Source organism: Rhinichthys klamathensis, unplaced genomic scaffold (genome assembly GCF_029890125.1).
Source record: "Rhinichthys klamathensis goyatoka isolate OS25496 unplaced genomic scaffold, OSU_Roscu_1.1 h1tg000111l_1, whole genome shotgun sequence".
NCBI lineage: Eukaryota > Metazoa > Chordata > Actinopteri > Cypriniformes > Leuciscidae > Rhinichthys > Rhinichthys klamathensis.
The window spans coordinates 14,198,694-14,219,938 of NW_026606649.1; the positions used below are offsets into that span (position 1 = coordinate 14,198,694).

The 21,245-nt window shown below is 38.4% G+C and overlaps 1 protein-coding gene across 3 annotated transcripts in view; it reads right to left on the reverse strand.

Annotated features, from left to right (window-relative positions):
* Positions 1–156: 156 nt before the first annotated feature.
* The window catches only part of rnf19a (ring finger protein 19A, RBR E3 ubiquitin protein ligase), a 59,325-nt gene continuing 38,236 nt past the window's right edge, over positions 157–21,245 (reverse strand). The window contains exons 3-12 of one of the 3 annotated variants that reach the window (XM_056254593.1): positions 20,744–20,952; positions 18,222–18,366; positions 17,881–18,043; positions 9,654–9,768; positions 6,624–6,785; positions 4,625–4,838; positions 3,921–4,064; positions 2,809–3,409; positions 1,095–1,198; positions 157–728 (exon numbers count right to left, since the gene is read on the reverse strand). In XM_056254593.1, coding sequence (XP_056110568.1) covers positions 1,121–1,198; positions 2,809–3,409; positions 3,921–4,064; positions 4,625–4,838; positions 6,624–6,785; positions 9,654–9,768; positions 17,881–18,043; positions 18,222–18,366; positions 20,744–20,952 — 1,831 coding nt within the window. In that variant the 3' untranslated portion in view covers positions 157–728; positions 1,095–1,120. Of the gene's footprint in view, positions 1,199–2,457; positions 3,410–3,920; positions 4,065–4,624; positions 4,839–6,623; positions 6,786–9,653; positions 9,769–17,880; positions 18,044–18,221; positions 18,367–20,743; positions 20,953–21,245 lie in introns of those variants that run through there. The other 2 variants (XM_056254592.1, XM_056254591.1) reach the window with 2 other exon arrangements.

Sequence of the window (21,245 nt, forward strand, 5' to 3'; positions counted from 1 at the left end):
TGTAGAGCAAAAATTCAACCCAGATTATAATATTAACCAAATTAATATTGATTTAATTTTAACCTTCCACTCAAATTATGGCAATATTTGACACCCCATATAATACATTATGCATCTCAATATTGAAGTTTTTTTTTTTAGAACAAACAGAAAACATCTGGATTCATGTTTTTATTTTCATTTATATATGCATTTACACGCATATTATAAAGCAAATATACAAATACCAAGCTGTTCTGAACAAGTTAGAAATCAATCGGCCCTAGCCTCTGAAGTAATATTCGCACAGATATGGGCAGGAAGGCTCAAAACATAAGAAAAAAAAACACTAAAGAAATAGAAGGAACAAAAAACAAAGCAGCTTGTGGCATTGGATCAGTCCCGAAAGATTTACGGAGCAGCACCAGAACGGCAACGTGAAAGACGAATAGAAATCAACTCTTGAACTAGACCCGTGCGCTCACGGCACGACTGTACACGCGGACAGAACTAGGATGAACAGTGCAAACACACGGGTCAGAGCCTCGAGTCGAGGAGGCGTCTGTAAACTGTGAGTGCGTTGAAGTGTGCAGGGGTCACAGGGGTGACGAGTCGTCGTCGGTGAGCCTGAGTGCTGTCTTTGGTAGGCGGTCGGTTGTGTTGTCCCTGACCGTTTAACAGGGACAGGGACGATAGGAAACCATGCCACGCCGCCTCGCTAACATTCAATTCAGCCTCATCCAATACATCTGATTTCATAAGACACAAACCGGAGGAACAAACATAGTTTTTCGATGATCCAAAAGGCACCATGAGTCAATACAGATACAAAAAAAAAAAAAAAAAAAAAAAAAAGAAATCACTTAACTGGTTGAAGACCTAAATGTGATTACCATCATAGCCTTTACAATGCAAGTAGTTTCTTTACGATTCTTTTTTTAAACAGGATGCAAATTCTTCTGAATCATAAATACAAACCCTTTGCACCCATAACAGTTGTTCTATTGAGAATTATTAGTGGAGTTGGCTTTGTAAGAACAATTTTTTTTTTTTTTTTAAACACGCCAGACTTGCTTCTCCTCATAAATGGGTTTGGTCAAGGGTCCCCATCCTACCAGCAGGGGGCGCGACACAGCTTCATTCAGCTTCTCAATTCAGAAGCAGCACCCTGCACAGGGCTTGAACATCTTTTCCCAAAAATGGAAAATGAGCAGTGACACTAGATGAGAAAAATGAAAAGAATCCCAAGAAAATTAAAAACACAATCATGTACAAGAATCATTGCTGTGAAAAGGGAAATCTACTATTGCCTGGTCCCTTATAGGCTCATCTTGTATGAACATCTCAAAAAGAGCATTAGATTCCCCCCTGACTTCCTTGGTGCCTTTGAATAGATGTAGATTCCTTCAACTAAAGCTATATGCTGGGTAACTGAGAATATATGAGTGTATATGTGTGGTGAAGGTGCCTGAATACACGGGTCAATCACATGGAATCTGTCAAGAACAAGTCATGGTCATATTTCATCCCAAAATCACGGAGTAAGAAATTATATTCAAAGAAAATGAAGCCAATTTGAAAATAATAAGATTAACATTTTTTTCATGAAAATTAAATGTATTCCCCCTTCTAATTCTCATGACCATAATGAAAAATAAAATCCCGTTCTTATTACTGCAATGCAAAAAATGGTATATATTTAAATCACGGTAGTAGTTATTGTACTGCCTTTATGCAGATTTAAATAATTCTTTACAGCAATACAGAAAAATACTGTATTATTAGTAATAAAAAAAATTATTTAAAAAAAAGCAAAATTTCAAAGGGGAAGTAGTCCAATACAGGAAGAAATGTACTTAAAGGGATAGTCCATCAAAAAAAAATTCCCATAATTTACATACACTCAAGTCGCTGTACGACTTTCTTCAGTGGAATACAAAAGAAGATATTTTACAGAAGGTTAGGAACCAAACAGTTTTGGTTCCCCTCGAGTTCAATTAGAAGTCAATGGGAAACAAAACGTTTTGGTTTCCAACATTCTTCAAAATATCTTTCGCGCAGGTTGATAACATGAGGGTGAGTAAATGACGACAATTTTCATTTTTACGTGGACTATGCTTTTAAGTACCATGAAATTGTCATAATACAAACAAAAATTGTCATAATACTAACTTGTCCTAAACAGAGGCTTCATTTCATGTATGAAAGGAATGATCTTTCCCCCATTTTGTTTCTTTTAATTTTGGGATGAATAATGAGCTGGACCCATTTTGTAAGATTCATCCATATACTCGTACCTCACTGGGGAGGTGATTCATCGCAGCGACCCTGAACACTGAAATAGAGGCATGTGTGATTGACAGCTACATCATCATGATCATCATCATCAGTATCAATTGCCCTACATTCATCCGTTGACCTTCTGAATCTTATCTGAGCTTTAGTCTAACTGTATGCACAGATACACAACCTGTCAATCAAACGGTAACCTTTGGTCACGGCCAGCTTACTGAAACCTCGAGGCACATCCTGCCCTTGACTAGTGTAAATAGTGGCGTTCCATCTCCAACATTCGAATTATCAACCAACCGGGACGTTAAACCTCCATGAAACCCATACAAGCATTTAAATCTTGAATTCAGTGTGCAATCCTTGGTAATAAAGTGGGTGTTGAGGTTAGCTGTGAAAGCATTTAGGTTAACTCAACCCGTCTGGTTATATCTCTGTTTGAATGCAGGCATTGCGCACAGGACTAGCTGGCTGAGGAAGGTTGTTATTGTGTTCTTTAGGCGAGCTTTGGCCCGCGTCAGCCGCACAGATTAAACTCACATTCTCCTCTGCAATATAGCACAGTGGACGTTCTGCTGCCCCGTCTGGGGTTAGAGGGGCTACCGCAGCTTGTGGGAGGGTCCCAGAGGTTGGGTAGTTTTCCAGCCGGTCGTTCTCGACCTCAGGAAGAGGGCTGACTGTTCCGCCTGTGTTGGGATGTCGGATGTGAGACTCGTAGCAAGAGGGTCTGCAGGCATCCAGGTCGGAGCAGCTGAACTCGGAGAAATGGCTGGAGTGCGAGTCGGCCACAGACGGCAGGCTGCCGCTCAGGGAGGGCGAGTCCAACTCGCTGGAATTGGTGCTGCGGCGCTCTAGCAGCTGGGCATCCATGTCTTCGCGTGTCTCGTTGATCTTGGTGCCACCGCTCTTCTTGCGCAGCTTTCCTTTACTCTTCTTCCCGGAGGAAGAGGACGAGGTGGAGGATGGCTCCTTGGCCCAGCGAGAAGACACGCACTTGCCCTCGTGCGGACAGCCAGACGGGCAAACGCTGGCCCCGTGCCCTCCACTGCTGCCATCGTCCATACTGCTGCTGCCGCTGTGGTGCCTGAGCTTCCCTCGTTTAGATTCCACGTCCACCTGCACCTCCATACTGTTCCCATCTCTGCTCCACAACAACAGAAAACTATTAATTACAGCCCAACTTCCTACAGGCCCTGATGTTACATCATTATTACACATTGAGAAGTCTCAAAGTGCTTGTAAACTACAATTCTGTCATGACAACTCTCAGAGTGTTTGCCAAGGTAATGGATATGACAATGTTAATATATATTTGGTTTTAGCGGGACTTGCTACAGCCAATACATACATGACACGCTGTAGTGAGCAAGACAGACATGCTTCTGCTGTAGAGTATAGCATACATGAATTACCCATAGCAGATCTATATAAGTGGAGGGCTTCTGAAAGCACGCTGCACTGCGAAGGCAAATGCTAACCAAGTATTTGAAGGTTGAGCATGCCAGCTCATAAGCTACTGATATAGCTGGAACTAATCAGCTATAGAAATATATAATTGCAAACATTTGAGTTAAGAACCTATTAGTCTGCACCATCTAGAGTTTCATTACAGAACTTTGTATTTAAATTCTTTCAGTTATATAAATACAGACCTGTCCAGAGGCAAGTAGGCATTGAGAATGGATCCAGCCATTGCTTTGGTACTAGCGTTGTCACTGATTGTCCCCAGACTGACGGTACCAGACTCCCCACTCAAACTGCAACGCTCCTTTTGAACATCAGCTTGAACCTCCAACCTGAGACAAACAAACAACAAATTAAAGGCTTGTTCACACCAACCTTAATGTTTGGCATACATTTTTTGCGCTTTACCATTGGCTTTTGGATGATTGCAGATAATAGGCTCTGTCACCAGCTAAAATGTATGATTCTTAGCTGTTTTGTTCATCATGATAATCTTCACAACAATGAATTTTGACGACAAAAATAAAATCAGCAGTAGTAAACCGCTAAACGTAGGCTATAAATGAACTACACATCCGGTAATCCCTTGCTTCCATCTTTATTAAAAAAAAAAATAGTTTGCAAGAGCACGAAAACACAATGAGGCTGTGAAAGCAGACTAGTGAGTAGATGAGGAAAAAGTGTTTTGAGTAAAGATGTTTAATGTCCCAGAGAACGTCTGTACTCACATTCTTGCAGAGAGTATGTATTAATGGTCTTTTTGGACGGGGTCTTTTGAATTTGTTAATTTTGCACTGACTTCAATTCAAGAGACATGGCCTTTTAAGGTTTTTTTTTTTTTTTGGCCAATAATTGTGCACATGACTTGACATGTAAACAAGGTGTCACTGACCTGTTAAAGCAGTTGACCATGGCACTTCCTGACAAGCTGCCAGTGATGCTGGCCCCAGCAAGTGCCATAGTGCTGGCGTTCTCACTCAGGTTGTCTCTCATTGCTCCAATACGCTCCATATGGCTCCCGCTGGCACTCAGGCTGCCCGTCAGACCCCCTACACTGCCCTCACCGATGCTGGGGTTATGCCTGGTCTCTGCTACTGAAGTGGTGTCTGTTGAGGTAGAAGGGGGACATTACAGCAGTTAATAAAAACTCTGGAGCTGTACTGTTGATTGTATTTGTTCCCATAATGCTTCAAACCTTTATTTGCACCTTCAAAACTGTTTAGGCCCCTATGATTTCAGTGATGTGGGAAATGCAGACATAATCGTAGGATCTAGCCATAAAAATGGAATTTAGCCAATTTTGGATGAATAAATGTTGGGCTGTATACTTAAATCATGAAATGGACGTGTCTGTGAATACTGAAGCACAAAAAGACTGCATGTTCTGCATATCTCTTTGAATGTGCGTCTACTACATACAAACTCAAGCACACGTAACGCTCATGTTTTTTCAGCGTCTGCCGTGATCACTATGAGTGAGGACACAAGCTTCATTTTCAGAGCTGCTCTGAAAGTCACTTCACCACCATTTCACCATTTAATGTATTGAATTTGAATTTATTGTTGAGAGGATAACCCCTTGAGATGAAACATCTCGTTTTAGAGGGGGTCCTCGAGACAGAGACAAAGATAATACAACACATATACATTCACTCACACTAAAGCTCTACCTCATCCCGCCTCGCCCTGCCCGCCCAGGCCACCAGGCCCACCAACTTATTGAAAACAAATCCATATATAAAAAAATCCATATATAAAACATGTGATAAAACTATCATCAGATACACACAGAAACTCAAAGGTCTTCATTACAACCCAGTTGGTTTAATTTAAAACTATGACAGAAATATATTACTATTATCCAGTGGAATGTACTTATTATCAAAGTAATAATACAGTTTATTAACATGATTTTTTTTATAGAATATCAGTTTTAATTTAAACTATAAACCAATCACTTTGTTTGCCAAAAATGAAAGAACTGTTCACATTTCATTTGACTACATTTTACAAGATTATTTAAATTGTTAAAAGTTTTATGCATTCATTTGATTAAGTTTGATAATAAAATTGTATTCAATCAAAACACGAAATCCATAAAAATGAAAAAGGACAACACAGAATAAATAAAAAAAATTACTTGGAAACTATTATCATTAAAATCTTAATATATTATATTGCAGTATATATATATATATATATATATATATATATATATATATATATACACACACACATATATACACATACACACACATATATATATATATATATATATATATATATATATATATATATATATATATGTGTGTGTGTGTGTGTGTATATATATATATAAATATTCATAAATTAGACATCCTTTTGATTATTAACATTTAATTAAACAATTTAAACGGAATGCAAAGATTTAATGAAAATTTGAGAAACCTGACTGTAGCTTACACTGCACATTAAGACAAAAGCTGTTTGTTCCCAGCGTTACTTGAGCTTCATGAGAATTATTTGGTGTTTGAAGAAAACAACAACAACTTGATCCTTGAGTATCAGTAGTTGTGTCTGGAAAAGGATAAAACTCAAGGTCTCTAGATATGGCTCACCTTCAATTCTAGTGGGACCCACTTTACCCGGTAAATTGTACACATTTTAGCAAACTCCAGGAGGAGCACTTTAAACTAGAACACATTTCACACATTTGCATTAAGCCTGAGCAACGAGTAGAGAAAGTGTGAAATGAGATAGACAAATCCGGGGGGAGAGACAACCAAGACAGACACTGTGAATGAGAGAATAACAGAGAGAAGGCGAGATTCTGAAAGCTTTTCAACACGGTTTGCCTTCAGTGCACTCCATTACAAACAGCAGTGTGTTTGCCTTCAGTGAGTTTCACTCACCAGTCACAGCAGCTCCGGTGCCCACGTTCATGTCGTTCTCATCATCAAACTCGATGCGCACACCTTTTCCATTCCCCGCAGACACGCCGCAACCACCGCTGCGGCACAGAGAGATGGGCACCACACCGTAGACGTATGCCAACATGATGGGCACTCCTATCCCTATGCAGACACATAATATAATGGTTACTCAATACTGCTACACAAGTAGTACAGCCACCTTTAAACCAGATAGATTATCAATTAAATTTGCATTTCCTGGAGGAAATGCCAGGACTTACAAGGCACTAAAAGAAAAGTGTTAAGGGCCATTCACTCCAAAGATAATAACTATAAAGTCTTAATTATTGTTCTAATTCTGTGAGAATAAGGAAGGCCTATATAACAATAACAAAACAGAGGAACAACATTGTTGCAATCACTTTCTGTTTCACGGGCTGAATTAATTGTAACCATTTAATACTTAGTTTTTTTTGGCCATATCGCCCAGCCCCATTCTGAACCCATAACCCTATCACGATAACAAATTTCATATCAGTTGATATCGATAATTATCACAATAAATGTCAAATATTTATTTTAAAGTTTAAAGGCAGTTTTTTGCACATCGTTTTTGAATTCTTTAAACTTTTAAACTTAATTCATTTCTTATTTTCTGCATGATCTAACGGGTCCTGACTTAGTTGACGCGTATCTTCAGCACAGGTTTTGCAGTGCAGATTTGCAATATTAATAATATGTGACCCGATCTGGCGAAATGAGTCGGAAGTCGCAACGTTCTATTTTAAGATATGGGCCGATTATGTGGAAAAACAATGAAATAATAGATTTTTTTTTTTTTTGCTAATTTCAAAGAACAGACATTCAAAAATAATCTCCCAAAGTTTCGTAGTCCAGATAATTGAGTAAAGGTATTTAAATTACTATTAAAGTGTACAAAGTTTTACTAAATTCGCTGGAAATGAACATTGCTTTTCTCAACTCCTCTCGTCACCTCTGAGCATTTCCCGGGTATCCCCTGAAACGTCACTATCTCTGCTCTTTAAATGGTGTTACACGTTGTATAGAACCAATCAAAAAGCTTAGAAATCTACACAAATGCTGATCATTTGTCGATGGGAAGCCGTTTCGACTGACCGGCACGCGATTGGTCCAGCCACCCTCCTGTCAGACTCGCAGCGAGCGCTCTGTGTAATAAACAAGCTAGCAGATCTCCTCAGAAACATTAAATATTATTAATTTGAGAAATGTCACTGTCAAAAGCGAGCAAAGTTGCCAAAGCGTCATCAAGCCCCCTGGCCATTGCACACTGAGTCCGCGTTTTTTTCGTATGCGTTTTTTCGTATTGATTCGGTGGCTCCGAATTGTCAAAACACCATTCAAACTGCTTGCTACAGATGCGAAAAATGTACGATTGTTTTTATATAACGGATGAAAGTTTCGTAGTGTGCACGCGTGATTGACATAACGTGATTGACAAATGTGAATGAGTGTAGCTATTTATCTGCAAGGAGAATCCATTACAATGTGTTTGATTAACCCAATATTTAACTGTTGGTATCTCCGTTATGAATTTGTTACGCTGTTATTGTCAACTAGCCTACACTAAGATATGATTGCATAGACTAGCATTATTTGATCTCTGTTTCCTTGTCTCTCTGCCTCTCACTTTCTCTCTCTCTCACACACACACACACACACACACACACACACCCTCTCTCTCAAGCAAAAATTTAGCACCTCTGTTCAATCTTTCTGATTTTAGTACATTTTTGTAAAAGGTAGGCCTACTGTTAAATTATTTATTCAAATAAAAACTTTTAAAATAATTTGAGCTTCAGCCTGGTTTAATAGCATTTATATATTAATGTCTTTGGTCAAATTAAGCTGTAAAATAAATAGTTTATCCCTTTAAATGTAATGGATTTTGAAAGATATCAACAAAAAACGGGCAAAAAACTTTAAAAGCGATTTTCTCAGGTTTTCAATTGGAAAAAGAGGGCAGACGACCATAATTCAAATGTGTATATCTTTACAACCATTCAAGGTATGACTTTGACTAGCATATCAATTGAAAGCTTATGGTCTCCTCTTTCCATTAATACCAAAATCTCAATTTTTAAATTTGGGTCACTGTGACTCATTTTGCTGGATCAGGTCACATATTACGTTTTGTCTCTTAGGAATGCACATTTGACAGTAGCTTGAGTTGACAGTAGTAGCAGCTTGAATTAGAATGCAGATGTAAATTTATGTTCATTAATAAACTTTTTAACTTTGAATATTTAATATTAATATCATTTAAATATTAATATTTAAATATTCTGACTGTTTGAGAAATTAACCATTGGTCTTCCATAGTAGCATACATTTAGATCATAATAACCAGTTAAAACCACGCATAGGCCTATAGCACCTCAATACCATGGTAAAATGTAACTATGATTTCTATGGTATTTCTATAAATAAATAAAAAACAGTAGCCTAAATATATTTAGTATAAATGCAACAATGCTATAGCTTAATCAGAAATAAATTGTGTAATTATATTCCATTCAATTACCTTTAATACATTTAATACATGTGTACATTAATAACATTAGATATGAATATCCCACATTTCCCACAATACCATAGAGCAGTTAGTGCTACTACAGTAAATCCAAGTTAAATGATGGCGATTTGTAGATCGAAAAGCCTTCTGACTGTATCGTTGCACATAGTATTGCTCAGCGTTGAGACCGATCAGCGAGTAAACGCATCTGCTCTAGTAACTAGAGCGGATAAATAGTCCGTGTGGCGCAGTTCAAATGAGTAGCGCCGTTTGATTCCACTTTATATTGAACATTTATCGAACTCTAGTAATTGCTTTATTGAGGAGTTATATTGCGATAATTATTGTTTTTTCGCCCAGTCATAGATCAGAACAAACAAATTAAGTTCTTTAATAATAGTACAAATCAAACTGCTGTAATCCAAATCAAAGTGGCGCATCAGGGAGAAAAAAGGAAAGAAATTGAGTCTGCTTACCAACAGTGACAGCGGCAACCACTGGAGACACGATCACTGACAATGTCACCCCGCCGGCTATGACAAGGTTCCTCTTGTGCTTGGAGATGTCCTTTCCCTCATAACGATTATGAATCTGAAGGAGATGGATTCAAAGAGTGAGTGAACACTGCTCATGCACATTCATTATTCTCGATTAAATTACACTTTGCTTACTCATAACTAGGGGTGTGCCGGTTTCAGATTCAGAATTGGTGATGACGGTTATGACGTGAGTCAAATGTGACGGTTCGTAACATAACCGTCGGGGGGGGGGGGGGGTGTTGAATAACTGTTCGTCTGTTATAGAGGGGTTTCACCAACGTCACGTTCTGGGCGGTAACCCGGATGCGCGGCCATTATGGAGGCACTCGGATGTAAACAACAGCATGGATTGCACTGTTCATGTACTACTGAACACATTATTACACTAATAAACCACGGAAAAAACACGTGGTAGGTGCGAAATCATATAGAGAAGGACTTGGGAAGCAGGAGAGAGCGCAACATTTTGACAAATATGTTTTATGTGGTCACATTATGTGGCAGCTGCTAAAGATCCGAACGAGTTAGCTTCTCTAGCACGTAACATTACTGCAATTCTTCCATCTATTTATTATCCCGAAATAAGATACGTTCAGATTGTCAGTCCAAAAAAGCACATGAAATTCGTTTCAAGTTACATCCATATGTGGTTTGAAATCCTATTCAAATCACAGGACATCAGCCTCAGTCTGAACGATCGGATTTCGCGTGGTATGTCTTAAAATGCAAACGTCATTTATAGGAAACATGCTGAAAGTCACTGCCGAAACAATGCTGTGTTGCCGGACAAGCAAAAAAGTATTATTTCTGAAACCGGCGCAGACGAGCGTGGGAAAAAAGCAGTAACGTTACATACCAGCCTCCTACAGTTCTGCCGTAGTAGTCCAGCGCGGCGGCTATACACATTTCCATGTTGTAACATTTAAAAAAGACAACATCTAACATTATATTGCAAATGCAACCCCTCCATGAACGCAAAGTCATTGCCATATTACCAAATAACATGCATGGACACACACGTCGGATCTGAACAGTTGCGATACACAGTGCGGACATCATTTTAGATCAGATTCCAATTTGATACAAAGATAATCGGATTTGGACTGACAGTGTGAATGTAGCCATAGTTAACTACGTCGACATTTTAGCCATAGTCAACGCTTCATTTACACCTGTCTGATGATGTACTAGCTACCTCTCTCAACCACAAACGCCTTCTTTCATCAGTTTTTTGCACTCTTCTCTTTAACTTTTGACAGTCTATAGCACTCGACATGTTTTTTCCCGATGTGACCGATTGGTACAGACAAAAACTCGACCATTTTTTATGGAGCTAATAATATGACAAAATGACTTGAATTTGAATTGTGTAAATTTGAATTATTTGCAAGTGTAATCTAACAAAATTGAATTTTAGGTGGTAGTTTAAATAGTTCTGAATTTGATTTTTTTAAATGAATATTGAACATTTAAAAATTTAACAAATTGAAAGGTTTTTATGGCTGAATTTTATAGACATGTATTTTCAAACAGCTAGTTTTTTTGTTCTGAATTCAAATACTACAAATATTCCGTTTTACAAAATACAGATTCGTTTTCAAGATGAAGAAATTCGGAACTTCAAATTCAGTTTTCTAAAATTCAATCTCAAAAATTCAAACTCAAAAATTCAGGTCTTAGAGAAAGTAGGTCACAGGTCATCCACAGGGAAGAGTAGATGATCTCAGAAAAGTCGAACAGAGCATTTTGGTCCATTAGGGACTGCAGAAGGTTTCTTAAACATGAATGATTTTGTGTTTGTTAGCGTTCTCATCACGTTAGACATTTGTCTAAGCAGTCTCTGGTGTTTGTTTTAAAGTATATTTTGTGTAAAATTGATTAGAACGCCACTGTGTCACCTACACAGACAAGACGCGAGCGGCGCGGCGCGACGCAACACAGTGCTTGAAGCGACTGTTGCAAAGAGCTGAGACTAGGTCACAAATAGGATGGGGAATCCGTGTGCTGTTGGGGATTTCACGGGTCGCGTCGCTCCACTCGCGTCTGGTCTAGACTGCGTCGTACATGTACTGCTAGTAAGCATAAGGTACGAGTGTGAATAAGCCATTAAATGTCTTACAATAAGCCTACCTACCTAATGCAATTGTCCTTCAATATTAAAGTCTTCTCTACTGATTGATGACTGACTCAGTAATAAAGACGGTCTTTGCCGCCATCTAAAATTACAGGTGAAATATTTTAACTTATGCTGCTGTTCACGGTCAGGGACTATTTTTTTCCAGCGGAAGGTAGGCTTTTGGTGATTTTATTCATGAAAGTTGCACTAATATATATATATATTTTTAACTTTAATATGATCATTGAGTGGTAATCGCTTTAGAAAACAATAAGGTACTCAAGGCTAGTGCTGTCTCGTGAATAAGTCACGTCTGACGGCCGTTTCACACCGCATGCGTGAGCAGCGCGTATTTCTTTCGGCGTGCATGTTAATCAATGAGTGCATCCACACCGGGAGCAGGAGAAGCGCGTGTGAGTCGAGCAAGAGCGGCGCGTGAGCAGCAGTGAAGCGGGGGTTTTTCGCAGGGGGTTTCGGCGTCGAATCTGTTTTTGCTGCACTTCAAAATTTCACACAAAAAGTGCCCAAAATGCACAGAATAAGCATGTCTAGTGAGTTTTAACAAGAACTTGAGTAGGCAAAAAAAGAAAAAGAAAATGAAGACTAAAAAATAGTTAGGCCTATAGAAGATTAGGCTACCTGTTTAAACTTGTTTTTAATTATTCAGTTTGGGTGAATATATATTTTATAAATATATATTATATTTAAAATAAATATAATGGTGTATTATATATATATATATATATATATATATATATATATATATATATATATATATATATATATATATATATATATATATATATATATATATATATATTAATGGTGTATAATATATAAAAAAACTAGTGTAAACTAGCCAGAAAATATTATATATAATTTAAACTTTCTTTTAGTTTATGTAACACAGACAGCTACAACCCAAATTAAACCCAAGTGTGCGGTTTTGTGTGTGTGTGTTTTGTAAACATATCGAAAGTATGACTGAAACGAATAGATTGGAGCTGTTTTCTGGGTTGTTTTGTTGTTTAACATTTATGTGAATGTTGTACACCTCCCCATAAACTTTCAAGACTATCAATTTTATAGGCTAAATTACCAACTTCTAAAACTTCGTTGTAAAGAATTGCTCGCTTATATATGTAGCTTTGGAGCCGAGCTGCTGTGACTGTACAAAAGCTTCCAGTGTGAATACTCTCGCGCAGCTGCAGTGGCGATAGTTACGCTGACGCGCTGCTCAAGTGCCGCTCACGGATGCGGTGTGAAACGGCCGTGAAGCACTCCGGTTCGCGTCGTATTCACGATACAGCACACCCTCTCGTACCTTATGCTTACATGTACGAACGACGCAGATCTAGACCAGACGCGAGCGGAGCGACGCGACCCGTGAAATCCCCAACAGCACACGGATTCCCCATCCTATTTGTGACCATTGCAACAGTCGCTTCAAGCACTGTGTTGCGTCGCGCCGCTCGCGTCCTGTCTTTGTAGGTGACACAGTGGCGTTCTAATCAATTTTACACAAAATATACTTTAAAACAAACACCAGAGACTGCTTAGACAAATGTCTAACGTAATGAGAACGCTAACAAACACAAAATCATTCATGTTTAAGAAACCTTCTGCAGTCCCTAATGGACCAAAATGCTCTGTTCGACTTTTCTGAGATCATCTACTCTTCCCTGTGGATGACCTGTGACCTACTTTCTCTAAGACCTGAATTTTTGAGTTTGAATTTTTGAGATTGAATTTTAGAAAACTGAATTTGAAGTTTCGAATTTCTTCATCTTGAAAACTTGAATCTGTATTTTTTTTAAACTGAATATTTGCAGTATTTGAATTCAGAACAAAAAAACTAGCTGTTTGAAAATACATGTCTATAAAATTAAGCCATAAAAACCTTTCAATTTGTTAAATTTCAAATGTTCAATATTCGTTTAATAAAATCAAATTCAGAACTATTTAAACTACCACCTAAAATTCAATTTTGTTAGATTACACTTGCAAATAATTCAAATTTACACAATTCAAATTCAAATCATTTTGTCATATTATTAGCTCCATAATTTTTCAGCAGCAATAATCAGCCAAATTTGCGAGTCCATTCAGTTCAGTGGCATTATTTACGATCTGTGCCTCCAAAATGGCCGACTTCCGGATTGATGACGCGTCGTGAAACCCCTCTATAGGACAACTTAGTTTGAATAAACAAGCAGACACTGATTAGCTACTGGCTCTACGTTTATTTAACATGAACAGCAAGACAACTAGAAATGAATGTGCTTTCCAGTATATGTATCACACAGTAAACAAATCATTAACTAACAAAACAAACAAGCGTTGCAATGAACGTGCTTTTTTTTAAAATAAATCATACACAGTAAACAAAACCTTAACAAAAAAACTTTGGAATGAACTTTGCAATTTAGACGCGCAAACTGCGTGCCGGTGCGGTAAGACGTGCATGCTCGAGCAGATTCGGCTTGAAGTCGGTCATCCTCGGACGCGGCGCCGCGCGCTGTTGCAAAAAAAAAGCTGAGCACACAGCCCAGCCAAATGGGGTCTTGCCGGTCTTGCGCACCGAACGCGTCATTTTTGCCGCGCGCACCTTCGCGATCGTGCGGACGCGTCGAGTATAAACAAGGCTTTACTCCGTGTCAGCGCGCGCTCTGATCGGTAAAGGTGCACAGACCTCTCCCGAATCATCTCCAGCAGTAGCAGCCTCCGTTTCCCTCTTAAGCTGATATTAGTATTTAAACATTCTCTATGATAATTTTTTTTTGTAAACAATATTTTAATAGCACGGTTTTGGCGGTTATAAAGTTCTAATGACGGTGTTCAACTATAACCGTCGGTCTCACGGTTATATAATAACCGTCACACCCCTACTCATAACGCTAGAATAATTTCCAACTTAATGATCTAACAAGTCTCTTGAAGATCAAACAAGGTGGATAAGTGTGTGAGAAGACATGTAGGTCGTCATATTTCACAATGCACAGCACTGTTAGAATTCAGGTCAGATAAACAGACCCGTTATGGAAATCCCTTCATAATGAAATTCAGATTGAACAGCACGTATCTGAAGTGCTATTAATCATTGTAAAAAGTAACCCAGTTTGCAGTGGTTTCATCTAGTTCAGAGACGGGTCTGCATATTAACTCAAACACGAAACCAAATCCTAAATGTAGGACACAAATTATACTTATTTGCTGGACATAAATCTTAAATCTATTAATACAGATGTAAGAATAGCGCTTGCCAAACTGATTTCAACATGCTGGCACAATTCTAACAAGGTTTATAATAAGCAACAGTATTTTTCTAGTCAGATAAAATGAAGGCCCTTTATTATCTTGTCGTCATGACAAAGGAATTTGGAGAAACAGACTGCATTTTCTATGACCGCTCATTTTGTGAACCAAACTAAAAGTAATCATCTGACGTATATTTTTCCATAATTTAACCCATGCCATGTGCCAATTAGTTGACATTACAAGTTAAGGTTGATAGCGCAGGAACTGTAATGGTTTTCTAATGATTAATTATACAAGATTGTCCATGATTATCAGGACAGCTTAGATTTCATAAAAGGTTTGTTGAAAATATATGCAGGCTTTGTACACAGGCAAAAAAATATTACAACATACAATATGATTTTTAAACTCATAAAATAAAAGCGTATGGTTTAACATTTAAAGAAAATAAAATTACTGTATTTTTACAGTTATACTATATTTTTATTAAACCCTTTTTTATTTTACAATATAACAGCTTTATTAATTATTATTATTCAAACAAATTATTAATCATTTAAAAAGATTTTTGTATAGTCCTTTTGAATTGTTCAGAAACAGTAGGATTGTGGTCTATGAAAAATCTTATTAACGGAAAGATATACATAAACGCTTGACTTTATGGTTACTGAAAGAGGTACCCCAAATTATTCAGCCTTAACAGGATGGACTGCACTCAAAAACAGAATACGATTTCTTTATAAGATTCTTTTATATCATCATTTATTTACTTATTATGCAGATGCACTTCCCTACAAATAAACCAAATTTTTTCTAGAATCATTCATTCTTTCCTAATAGTTCAATTCGTATATCTTTTGATATCCCAATATACATTGCATAAATATAAAATATTGCAATGTCAGTTTTCAATATCAAGCATTCCTAATTGTTTTGTAATCCAAGCTACAAGTATGTAATGCCACATAGCACATACTGCACTTACGTTTGTATTTCAAACACTAAATGAAAAGCCAAAGTTTCGGCTTGAATGTATAAAATTCAGTAATCCTCTAATAGTTCAGCATCCTGCAGGATTATCATGATAGAGTAAACAGAGACAGAATGTTCAGTTCTCAGTCCTCCTATTCCACAATGACAGCTACTCTCAGTTGTTGTAAAAAAATACCTTTGGCACCATGCTTACAGTCATATTAGGGACTTTCGCACCAGAGGAACCTTTTCATAGTTCCTAGTAGGGCTGGGCGATAAAACGATAACGATAGTTATCGCGATATAATTTTTCTCGATAAAACGACATCAAGAGTTCGATAAATGTTCGATAATGTTTATGTGCCAAAAGCGGAACGAAACTCATTTGAACCGCGCGCGCCTCACAGACTGTTTATCCGCTCGGCTCAAAGTCCAAACGGCAGCGATCTGCCTCGGTCACGAGATCCAGTGAGAAGCGCTTGAATTCAGCCAAGAACACAAATGTCTCAGTGATTTAAACCAGTTTAAAGGCAGATGAAACAGCGCTGACAAACAGGAGAAACACTGTGCTCAACTATACAGTCAGAAAGCTTTTCCGTCTACAAATTCCCATCATTTACCACAGATTTACTGTAACATTAGCCTACTAATATTAACTGCACTATGAAATGTGGGATATACATATTGAATTGTATTATTAATGTAGACAATGTATTAAAGGACTAATGGAATATAATAACATTATTTAATAATCTATTTAGGCTACAGTTTTTCATACAAATACCATAGAAACCATAAAGTAACATTACCATGATAGTGAGGTGCTATAGGCTATGCCCGGTTTTATCTGTGGTTATCATGATCTAAATGCATGATGCTGGATGACCAATGGTTAATTTTAATAAAACTCAAACAGTCAGAATATTACATTTTACCAAATAAAAATTAGCACATGCAGAAACTAAGAAATATTTTTTTCTATTAAGATATTTATTTTGTTAAGGAAAAATGACATGTTTGAATGTTCTAACTCAGATTTGGCAAATGTTCTCGTGTTTGGCAAGTGTTTGTCATGATATGTTCTGACAATAAAGAGTAGCTTAAAACCACAATTAACGCTCTGGTTTCTACAACTTTCACTTAGGAGTAAAAATCTGCCTTTAAACTTGAAAGAAACAAAGATTTGACATTTATCGTAATAATTATCGATATCAACTAATATAAAAAAATGATATCGCCCAGCCCTAGTTCCTAGAACTATTGGCAGAAGTACCCACTTTTTGGCTTTTTCGCACTGCAGAGATTTCGTCTCTTAGCCCCACTTTTTGCTCGTTCAGTCGCGTAAATTATGCGTTTACATTCCATCTCAGTTATCACGAAACCACAACAAACACAGCTCCGATCATGGCATCCTCTATCCACCAGTTGTTGATGTTAGTAAATGCCACGCTTAAAGACGCCACTGTCGGCCACTTCAGCCTTTCCTCCTGACGGTGCGAATGCAACCAGGAAAATGGCTAGGGGGGGGGGGATTAGTTCTCACGGAACTATCCTTGTGGCTAGTTCCTATAACCAAGTTCCTATAACAACCCGGTGCGAAAGCCCCTTATTACTATGGCAACCAATGTAGATAAAGCAAATATGTAAAAAAAAAATAAAAAAAATAAAAAAAAAGGCTCTGATTTCATAACTTGCAAAAATGTGTAGACAATCGATCCAAAAGATTGTGTTTGAAAAACAAATCACAATTGGGTACAGCAGAATTAAACTTTACTTATCATTCTCAACATTCAGAGATTATTTGGAGTAGCCACCCACCTTTCTACCCACATACACAGGAATCCCAATGATCATTGCAGGTATAGCAATGCCAGCAATAAGTGCAATGCCAACCGGAGCGCCCACAAGTGTCCCCAACTGCCACAGGATTTTCTTCTTCCTGCTCCAGGGCTTCTTACCCCAGAACGTGCAGCCTGAAGGACTGTGACAGAAACAGAGAAATTAAACCTAGAAATGTAACCTTAGCAAAAGAAAAAAAAAGCTTCTACCACTCTTTGACCTTCATCTGTTCACACACAGTGTCAATAATGCAGACAAAGTCTGATTTACGTCATTTGGCCTTATATTGTGAACGTTGCAGTGGTCTTAAGTACACTGACCTTAAGTAGTGCAGGTCAGAGATCTCCTTCATACACAGCCAGCAGAACTCACAGCCACACACAGCGCAGGTCATGTGATTACAGCTCCCATCGTTCATCTTAATGATGTAGGCTGCACAGCGGGGACATGGCTTTATGTCATCGGCTTTAGGGACACAAGACACAACAGTTAAAACCCCTCCTCGTTGAAATGTATGAGATTTCGGACGTTTTCACACCAAGTTTGGTATATTAATTTGGTACAAACCACTAGTGATGCGCGGGCCGACTCGTAACCCGCGGACCCCGCGGGTCGGGTTGGGGCGGGTAAAGAAATTGTCACTTTATTTGCGGGGCGGGTTGGGGCGGGTCATTATTTTTAATCCATGTATGTTGCTTGCAATTTCCAGCCTATGTTAAATATTTGGGAATATCTATGTTCTTATTTTATTAGGTTATTTGATAAGGTTACAATACGAATGCCGTAGCAACTTAACTTGCGTGAGGTCCATAAACCTTTGTCGTCACGTGACACGTCACGAAAGCGGCGCGCCAAGCAGCTCTGCAGCTCCCGCCGCCAGCCACGACAACAACAACAACGGATAAATAAAAGTGAAGATGGAAGACGAGGTGCGGGAGAAATTGAGGTCGGGATTTTAACTGATTAAATTGAAAAGAAAAATAAGGTTAGGCTGCTAAATCTAATGTTTGGGAGCTGTTCTCAGAAATAGTTGCAGCAGGAGACAACAGTAGCTAGATCGGCTACCTGAAGTGCAACTCGCGTGAAAAATGTACAAACAGTAGCGCCACAAAACAGGCACTTGAATTCCAGCATGTCAAGACATATTTGTGGGGGGTCTAAGAAATAAAAAATGGTTTAGCCTATAGATGAATACAAACGCTTTGTAAATGTTGAAAATGTTTATTAGTATCGTATTAATATGACCTGATTTATGATTCATATTCATAATCGTCTCTTGTTGCCAGTTTACAGGGCGTTGTTTCCAAGCATTTTCAGGCTGAAATAAAGGCTGTTTTCATTTACATTACAATGCCTAGTAGTAGGGGTGTAACGATATTTGAACCGAACCGAAAAACCACGATACACCACCCACGATACGTATCGCGATACTCTCATGGCGAACCGAACACGCCCCGCCCCCTGCTGCCCCAGCTCATTGCACCTCATGTGTTATGTGTACACAACGAATACAGGGCTGTTGCCTAACCACCATTAACCACATATAATCGCAATAAGCTCAGTGTTTTGTTACTTTTAAAAATAATAAGCAAGGTGTAATCTTTCAAATTATGTTTATCTGATCACGAAATGCAAACAATAAATGCCGTTTTGGCGCTCTTAGATGTGGCGTGACAGATATCCCTGTATGCATGCGGCAGCGCGGAGCGCGATCATCTCTTCCTCAGTTACAGAATAAACATGAATGGACACCCGAAGGTATGTTGAAAGATACAGTATACTTACTGAAAGGCATCATAACTCGTGTAAACACTCAATCAGTGTTTCAACAGCGGAAATACGTCAATAAAACGCTTAGTTTTTCACTAGCTTTATATTTACCTCAGGCAAGTCATTCAGTGTCCACAGCTTGCTGGTTTGCTAACTCTTTCACTAAATAAATGCTATATATTAGCCTATATATTATATTTTACTTAACCTGTTTATGATATCTTGATTATTTAATGTATGTTTAAAATAGTTGTCATGAAAATAACAGCAACTGTGTAAATTATTATATAACAATAACAAATTAGAGTAAAAACATGTTAATGCAAAAATTGCCGTATGTGCAGTTTACATGTTTTCATACAATTTGTTATTTGAGTGTTGATTATTATTATATAATTTAGGCTAAAAGTAGGCTCTGTTGTTAAGCTTTAATGTTATAGTAATGTGCAAGTAAGGGCTGTAGCTTACAGCATTAGCAGATAATTTTGTTATCCTTGAGAAACGTTTACTTGTAATTGAATTAATTTAAAGACAAGGACACAATGTGTTCATTAAAGCACTGTTTAATAAAAAATAAAAGCAATTTTAGCTTTCTAAACCCCCCCACCCCACCGAAATGAACCGAACCGAACCGAGACCTCAAAACCGTGGGACGAACCGAACCGTCAGGTTTGTGTACCGTTACACCCCTACCTAGTAGTATGTCTATTTAACGGTCGCGGGTGCGGGGCGGGTCGGGTTGTAAAAATAGATACAGTGGTGCGGTGCGGGCTGGGGCAGGCCAAATAATTTCATAAAAGCGGGACCCGCGGGTTGGAAAAAAAGCCGACCCGCGCATCACTACAAACCACAGTATGTGATTTTATGAGGGAGAGATGCCATTTTCATTCTAGACAGCACTTGATTGGTTTAAACTGATTGATTTTAGGGCAGTGATTCCTAAACTTCATGAATCAAACTTCAGTGAGGCCCACATCTGACATAAAAGATATACCACCAATAAAACAGACCACACTTTGATGTCAAGTGGCCATGGGTCTGCACTGTGTTAGTGTGAGTTTTGTGGGCTTACCAGCAGCGCCACTCTCCTGGCTGTAGCTGAGTGACGATGATCTGAAGGGTCTCAGGCGGAGGCTCTGAGCTCTCTGCTGTCGGGCGGCGTCACAGGTCTGATTTGGGTGCCACAGCTGTTTACAGTGGTAACAGAACTCCGTTCCGCAGCCCTCACGACCACACGTGATCTTTGGACAGCTGGCACAACCGAAGGCAATGACTGCATACCTGTCAAATCAAACAGACAAATACTTTCACAGCTATTCACGAACAAAATAGAAAAGATGCATTAGCTCATTCATATCTGAGGGCAACCATCTAGCATGAAAAATCAAGATCAACATTAGTATGATATTAGTAAACTAATCATTCATGTTTGTTCATTATCCAAAACAAATATGCCATGTTACATAACTGCAGCAATCTGGTAAGCATGTGGAGTCTTTTTGACCCATCTAGATTAACAGCCCTGCTAATTCAAACTGATGGCATCATCAATTACCGCTGGCAATGGCCATTGT